This window comes from Ips typographus, linkage group LG3 (assembly GCF_016097725.1).
Source record: "Ips typographus isolate SLU linkage group LG3, UJ_Ityp_2.0, whole genome shotgun sequence".
Taxonomy (NCBI): domain Eukaryota; kingdom Metazoa; phylum Arthropoda; class Insecta; order Coleoptera; family Curculionidae; genus Ips; species Ips typographus.
In genome coordinates, this window is record NC_138424.1 from 1,539,640 (window position 1) to 1,548,343 (window position 8,704).

An 8,704-nucleotide genomic window follows, 5' to 3' on the forward strand; every position below is an offset into this window, starting at 1 on the left:
GCGAAACCAAATCCTATTAACTGTAAATTCTCTTTCGTATTGGTTGACTGATTGATTTTGCTACCTGGTTTTTTTTCGATTATTCAGTTTCTTAATATAATGTTACTCAAATTCTGTAAAGACAAGTTTTAGATTTAGAGAAAAGCCACGTGATTTATGTCACTAAATAAACTGTCGTAAAAAATGTTTAAATTATTTTTTATTTCAAATTAAGCGCCAGTCTTGTACGCGCTATTATATCATGAGATATGGGCATTTGAATTCGTCCGTGGAATATATTAAAAATTACGTCAGTCAAAAGCCAGACAGACAATAATTATTATGAGAACAATTAACAAAGTTTAATGACACTTGCATTGTTTTTTTGCATTTATTATACACAGTGCGTTCCAAATTAAACGAGCCATCCTGTATATTGCACAGAAATTGCTTGAAATTTACTAAGTAATTAAACGTGTCAATGTATAAGACACGTTTAATTACTAATATTTAAATTTAGTGAAATCATGTACAATGTATTATAATTAACTGATTTATCAAAATGGTGATTTAATTCAGTGTAACTACAGCTTGAGGTTAAGTTAAATATGTCATTTTATGATCTTCTAATGTATCTAACAGGCTAATTTGAATGAACACCAAAGAAGAGTTTTTTGTGGACAAATGGTGAATGAAAACTACCGTTACTAAACACCATAAAAAATGTTTACCTACTCCGTGGTTAAATATGGTTTTTCTATTTATTTTTATTAACTTCTAACACACTCTATTTCTTATACTAATCTAAGGTGACTCTTAATCATCAGCATTCTTATTCCGTCTCCCTTTAATTTCCACATCAATGTTTTGCCAATGTTCCAAATTGTTCTGGCACATATCCAGCAAAGGTTTACAGTCGGGTATTAAAGTATTCAACAGATTGTAGCAGGGCAAACAAATACCGGTCAAAAACCCTACTTGACTGGCCGGTTGTTCCTCGGGCTGTTCCCTGTCCATCATAGGAATGGGATGTCGGCCAGCTTGCCTAAAAAGCACACTTTGAACCAAACACTTGAAACACCCAGGCTATACCTTTCAGCGTCGCCTTGTTGGTAGAATTCTTCGAAAATCACCCGGACCGTTTCCACCTGGATGTCCCACGGTTTAGCTGAGGCGCTCAGATCGCTGCCGGTCATGGTGATGGCCTGCAGGAGCATCCGGTTATCGGTATTGCTCCAGGAAAACGAGCCCTGTTCCACTATTCTCGATAAACGGGCTTTGTTAGGGAAAAACATGGCCAAATCGGTGGCTAGGATGCAATGTTTGAGTAGGCCTAGTACTTGTTTGTAGTCGGTGTTGGAGAGTTTATTGAAGATGTTGTGACCCTCCTTAAAATTACCTTGGTTTTTATTATTTAGGATTTTACCACTAGAAATGTTTATTAATTATGATATTCCGAACAAAAGCATATAAATTATTATTATTTCCTGTAATTATATACATAAATATGCGTGCAAATACGCAATTAGTCTATTAAATAATAGAGTAATCAACTCTAAAGTAACAAAAGGGACAAGTGCATGACTAGGGCTACTTGTCTTAATTTGGACTAAAGCACATTTAGACCAATTACGTATACAAAACCAATTTTTTGATAGAATTTAATAAAATCATGCCGTGTCGTTTCCGTTCATTTCATTTACACAGAGTAACATTTTTTATAAACGGTTATAATAAAGTGAACCGTCACGTGATAACTAACGTCATATTTGGATACACAAGCAAAAAAGGCAAATATGAATAATAATGACAATCGCTTTACAGATCATAAGTTATGACATTTTTCATTCAGTGCAAGCAAAACGAATGTTACGTCACGATGACTTATAATTTGACACAATCAGAATTTAACCGTCAATTTGCGTCATCCTGACGTCACATTTTTATACCAGCATATTTTGTTACCTGTTGTAAAATGGTGACGGTCTGATTGAAATGATGGTGTTCCATGGTTGACGTGGAGTAAATGGCGGCTAAAGGTGACTCGGTATCCAGCATAAATTTGTTATTTTTACCTCGATGGTCCAAATCGTGACAAAGCGCTCCCGTTAACAAAGCCAAACACTATGAAATTTCACATTGACAACAACATGTCAAAAAAATGTCATTACGTTATTTGAACCTCGTTGGGCTTGAAGCATCCTTCCGACCTTTTCAGGATGCAGTACATGCTATTGGCCACCGAAAAACCATGAGTCCAGTTATGATAAGGTACTCTGCGGTAGTTTTTTCTTACTGTCAGCACAAATCTGTCAAAAATTTTAATAGGCAACGTTTGTTTGAACATTCTTGCAAAATAAAACCTGATGAGACTGTTGAGTTCAAACCTGACCAATCCAAACAAATCAACGAACATGTAAATCGAATACCGGGCTTTTTCAATATCTTCCAATTGGAACGGATTGAAGTAGTAATCGTCCACTCCCGGTATATGATCTGGGATTCCTTTGGCCAAAGCCGTTTGAAACTCTTCTTCAGTGCAGGTGTTGTGGTAACTCAACACGTCTAAAGCCACTTTGTATTTTTGTTCGCTTTTTTTGATTTTATCGTACAATTTTGCGTGGTGCAGCGCTAAGCCGCAGTAAATGGCGAACGTTTCGAACGCGGCTTCGTCGTCACTTGTAAAGAAACCTGACTGTTTATTCACCATTTGCACGACGCCTATGATTGATCCACGAATGTAGATTGGCATACAGAGAATCGTTTTTGTTGTATATCCTAAACGAGAAATATGATTTTGTGAGATATAAAGAAAATCGTTACTACGCCACTGTTTTAGAAACCAAAGAAGTGACGTGGGAACCACCAGTGAATAAGAATGAAAGAACAGAATTTCTAAAAGAAGAAAATAGTCGTGTGAGGCTTAGAATACGTATTTTAATAGTTTTTTTTTTCAAACAACTAACACCATTTTACCATTAAAAGCATCTACGTGGTCTTTAGAATGCCATCTTGACATTTACAGGTGTTACATCACCTTAAAAAGTCATTTTTACCTCACTTTACATTTTTTAGCTTAAAAAAATTTGAGAGCAGTCACGTGACCTTAAAGATACTATTTTTAACATTAAAAACAGTCACGTAACCTTAGAAATTTCATTTTGACACTGAAAAGAGTGACGTGACCAACAGAACAGGCCCCGTGACATTTTTCACACCATTTCAGTACTAAAACGTGTCACGTGGGCTTTAAAATAAAATTTTACGCTGATGAAAATTGTCGCGTGATTATAGGGGTAACATTTCGGCATTTAAAAAGAGTCACGTGATTTTTGAAATTGGATTTGCTGTTTGAAAACATTCACGTGACACTCAGATTAAAATTATGACCTTAAAAGTTGACGTTTTAATATAAGAGATACTTGACGTCACAATGACGTAATTTGACAGTTGACAGACCAAGTTTCGGCCATTCCAGCTGTCATTTCTCATCAGTGTGTTTAAGTGTCAGTGTCATATTCTTTATAATGTTAAGTTAGGAACGGGTTGCCCGATTTTAGTTCAAATGGCGCTGCGATCTGAACTTGAAATGCCAATAGTCACTCGACCTTTAAAATGTTATTTTTACCTTAAAATTGGCTTTTACTTCTTAAAAGCAGTCACGTGACATTTTTGATTGTCAAAACGGCCACATGACCTTTGCAACTGAATTTGATAATTGAAAAAGTTGGTTACGTTTTCTGTAACACTTAGGATTAACTTACCAGTTAACTGATCTACCGTTCTGTTAAAACGATCATCCGCGTAGGCGTCTTTGATATTCAAAATTTCCCCAGTCATGGCCACTTGACCTGCTATTCCAGTTCCTAAGGGGAATCTGATTTCCTTGGAGGTGTGCACCTTGAGCAGATCATCACCGTCGGTCGAATACAAATTTTCCGGACACTCATCAATTCCAATATCGAATATTGTAGCGTACAATTCTGTTGATATATATGAATCTAACTGTTCAATTAAACAGTAAATTTGATAAATTTACCTTTGTTTTTGTTGTCCACCAAAAACAACGAAGCCCTATCCGCACTGACTAACCTTTGGGCAAAATTCATGATTTTCATCACTAGCATGTCCATGCTGACCATATCCTGGAAAATTGACCTACAATCCCCTAACTTAGTATGACTGATCAATGGCATTTAAAATAACAAACTGACTTTACGACAGCCAATAGGAAATCGTTGAGTTGTTTCTGCTGGTTCATGGTTAAATACAAATGGGCGTAGTGCAAAGCTATACCACCCCATACCAAATAACTTGAGGCGATTTCCTCGTCTTCCTCGTAGAACTGTACTCCTGTAGAACGTTTCCACAATTCTAACACTGCGACCAACTTACCATTTGGTTGGATAACTGGTTGGCATTGAATGTGCGCTATTTCACCCTAAACCAATTTTGCCAACCACGAATTTTTTAAATTATTAAAGTCCTATACTTCACTCAAAATATCTTGGGAAAATCTGGGGTCGTTGTGTCCTTTGGACAATCGTACCGGCACCTGGTTCTGCGCCACGTACATTGGTACTGTGATACCGCTTTTGATGCGTTGCAACTTGAGAGTACCGTCTCCAGAATGGTTTTCTAGCACCAGGTACAAATGCAGCTCGTTAGAGTCTTCTTCAACGGAATACAATCTGCAAATTGTGGTTTATATGGTTGTATTGGTTGAATTGTTGGGTGATGGTACCGAAAACCGTCAGCGTTTACTGCTGACGATATGCAATTGGAGAGTTCCCATAATACTTGGTGTTTGGTTGGTTTTAATTGGAGGTTTTGGGTCAGGTCTTGGAGCATTTGTCGTTTGTCAGCATGCACGCAGAATTTCCATCTGAAATTCAGTGATGTTTACAGAAGGTAATTCAAATTCGACCCTCAAAATTGGGATCTCCGAAACTATAAAAGTTTAAATTGACAACTTAAAAGTTGCGATCAAAATTTGACTGGTCTTGAAAACTGTCAAAATGCCCTAATTTCAAGGTCAGTGACAAAATGGAGGCAATTACAGCAAAATGGCCACCTTGATACGTGTAAATCCAAGCTGTCAGTAATTAGTAAGCCAAGAAAAACCTTCGTTTCGGCATTTTTCTAAAAAACCTCGAATATTTGAAACATTCCGTCTAGACACCTCCTATGATCGTAGGTAGCTAATGAATAGAACTATCACGTGACAATGAGCGGGCACTGCTAAGTTGCCCCGTTTGGCCGCTAGAGGGCGTCAAACTTGATTACCTTTTTCCGGACATTTTTCTAAATATCTCGAAAACGGTTTGAGTTAGCAATGTGAAATTTTTTCCATGTATTTGGAAAATTAAAAACTAGATTTTTTAAGTTTTTAAAAGGGGTAATAACCCCATAAACTGAAACCTAAAAAATTTTTAACTTCAGTTAGTTTGATGGTAGAAATATGACCTAAAGTGTCAAAATATCGTTTTTTAAACTTTCTTGTCAAAAGTCTTTAAAACTGTCAAGAATGCCCTTAAATCAAAGTTAGTGACAAAATGGCGCTAGTTACAGCTAAACGGACACCGGATTTGTGTTTTTTATGCCAAAATTAGTAGAAAAAGTCACTTTGACTTTCAATTGCGCAACTTTTTTTTTCTTGTATCTTTTATAGTTTCCGAGATCCCAATGGTGAAGGTCGAATATGAATTACTCTGTATACTATCAGAACTTCTTAAACTACCTGGACAAACTGGTTTTCCGTGTATTCCTGCATCCAAACTCTGGACGTTTTTTGAGTTGTTGAGATTTGCGGATGATCCAGCGTTCCAGTTTCTCAATGTCCACCTCGTTCAAAACAAATGTTTCCAAATAGTCTGGATGATTGGACAGATACTCGGATACTTGTTCTTCTAGAAAATTATCTACTTTTTTACAAAATCCTATTATTATAAGAAAAACCTCACCGGAAATCATTTTAATTGTAGGAACGTAGCCAGTGGTTGCATTAAGATGTAGACCGTTGCTACCATCCAGATGATTGGAATCTACAATATTTAATAAACTAACAATGTGAAGAGTTTTATTATAAAACTCCACCTAAATGTTAGGAAACTTGAAACAAATCTAATTTTTCTTCTTGGAAAAGTTATTTGGTAAATGCAATTTATAAAAGTTCGTCCTTTCTAAGCAACGTAACAAGCAAGAGCAAACGACTTTAGATCCGGTAAACTAAGCCCCTAATGGACGCCCTTTAAGGGCTTATAAAACTTCAAAGAGACGATTTTGCCTTTTTGAGGCTGTACAAGTAGGTTTTTCAGGTAAAAAAAAGTGAAAATAATATTTAGGGTGGAAGCCACTGTACTCTGTCACTCACACTGATATTAAACCCACTCCTGGAGTAACACCCCAATGTCAAATGAATATAGGCTGGTCAATCAATTTTTCTAAGAAATTTATGGATTAAGATCCAACTAAGTTTGACAAAATGCAATCCAAACAGTTCGAAATTTAGTAAAAAATGGTCAAATTACAATGCAACTGTCAACCAGTTTGCTTACATGAAGAATCAATGAAACGACACGGTTTTGCTGGATGGGTCATTAGGTAAGGTACGATAATTTTTTAAAAAATAAGCAGCATAATTACTCACCTTCAAATTTGTCTCACTCTGTACATTTAACAATTTCCGACCATATGGTCTTAGTTATCATTAAGCTAACTTGTTGTTATCGCATTATATATTCATAATATGACGCCACGACTACTATCTAGGACTTCCGAAATGGTTTAAAAAAAAAACCGTTTTTTGACATTATTAACTATAATTTGATTGATCGCGTGCTTCAAATAGTTGGGGAAAAATAGGGTTCTTACCTTCGCAATCGCTATTTTTATCACTACAAATGTTTACGGTGCGAGATAGACAACTCCACATGTCAGACGGCGTCCAGAGCGTCCCGACGCGAGTTCCGGCTTATGTCAGGATGGACGCCGAACTGAAACCCGTCTGGATGAATTGAAAAAAAAATGCTCGACTTGCGTGGTAAATAGACCGGGAATATTTGTTTAGAATTTGTGCAAACAATTAGATAAATCCATCTATATGGATATTAATACATATTAACGTCCGCATATCGATTTGCGCCAATCAAACGGCAGTTAATTGTTTTCCTCCCATCTCCTACTTAATTGTAGTTATACCGGGTGTTCATTTTTGATAACTTACTGAGGCTGAAGCTGGACTTTCTACTGGCTGTTCCGCCCATAATTCGTATTTCCGCGCTTCCATCGCATCCACCAATCGGCGTAACCACCAGCTGCACCTAAGTTAAAGTGTCTAAAACCAGCTTTAAGTATATTTTTTTTAATAAACTCACCTTATTGCATTCGGGCTTTTTTACACCCTCCATTATCGCTTCTGGATAACGACTAAAAATTCCCTAACTCGTGTCCATTGTGGTAATAATGGTATTTTAAGACTTGGCGTGTTTCTGCGTATTCGAAAAATTATAAATACATTATCAACAATAATAACATAACTTTCACTTAAAAGGGCAATTGCGTGTATTGTTTGCCTTTAATTAACTGAAGAAATATAAAAGTGTCTTGTGAAGGATGTATAGGGCAAATTATTAATAGTCCTTTAATAAAAATTAGATGTAATAATGGTAGTTATGTTTCGTGATACATCTAGTACTTTGTTACTATTTCACTAATTGTGTAATTAACGGTGATGACAAATATGACAACATGGTAAGTCTATATGTGCGACATTTGCGTAAATCACCGCACTGTCCGTAGTTTCTGATTGGTCAAGAAAAAGTATATTACATAAGTAGCGGTAAGTATATACATAATTTCGGATCCAAACACGTTATAATCTAAAAATCACATGACATCTTGATTTTAAAATCACATGGAGGTCACATGACCTTTGGATCATGAGTTCTTTAGATCCGAAATCACTTACCTAAAGAGAACGGCTTCGATCAGCGATTTTGAAACACTGAACAAAAACTACACAAATTTTAGCGAAATAAGAGAAATATTTCTTTAAAACTGCCTAAAAGAAATAATAAACTAGCATTGTACATTTTCGGGGTTCTTCAATCTTCAACTACCGTACGTGTAGATTAACTGTACTTACCGAAGGTTCCTATGATGTATTTCTCAACAGAAACAACAAAAATTGTGGTTGAATGTTTAATTAACACCACGATGCATTTTCCCAGCATTTTCACTCAGATTTTCGCCCTCAAATTTGCAAATAATATGTGTCAAACATTTCCCAGTAATGGCGGACGGCGTCATCTCTATATCGGACCAATAGCAAACGTGCAAGGCCACCTTGATTTATTTTACTTTGACAAAATCAGGGCAAGCCGTGGTTTTGAAAGTCATTCGCATTCTGCGATGCAAAAATAACTTTGGTAAAATGGTACACAGACGGGTTTATAAATAAGTCTTTCTAATGAAAATATATGATAAAATAAAATGTAGTTTTGACTGCCATTGGAGTTAAATAATAATGTAAATGTAAAATAACAAAGCTATCAGATGACGGAATTAACAAATAAAAATATGGTGTCACGTGACATATTGTTTAACCGTGTTTTAGCGATGGGATGGGAGTTTATTTTGACAGATTGAGGTTAGATTTCGAATACTAGCTAGACGCGGTTGTGGCCCCAACGGGTTTTTAGTTTAAGGCGTTGAAAAGGGATAG

General features: G+C 36.2%; 1 protein-coding gene across 1 annotated transcript; it reads right to left on the reverse strand.

Moving 5' to 3' along the window:
- Positions 1 to 714: 714 nt before the first annotated feature.
- LOC145726738 (putative 3',5'-cyclic phosphodiesterase pde-5) lies at positions 715 to 8,576 on the reverse strand. Its single transcript, XM_081975959.1, has 14 exons — positions 7,356 to 8,576; positions 7,205 to 7,301; positions 5,943 to 6,023; positions 5,720 to 5,888; positions 4,724 to 4,864; positions 4,472 to 4,670; positions 4,194 to 4,420; positions 4,019 to 4,137; positions 3,744 to 3,962; positions 2,343 to 2,757; positions 2,162 to 2,288; positions 1,945 to 2,103; positions 1,072 to 1,367; positions 715 to 1,024 (listed from the first exon to the last, which is right to left on the reverse strand). The coding sequence occupies exons 1-14, from the start codon at positions 7,386 to 7,388 to the stop codon at positions 796 to 798; spliced, it is 2,511 nt and encodes an 836-aa protein (XP_081832085.1). The 5' UTR covers positions 7,389 to 8,576; the 3' UTR covers positions 715 to 795.
- Between the last annotated feature and the right edge of the window lie 128 nt (positions 8,577 to 8,704).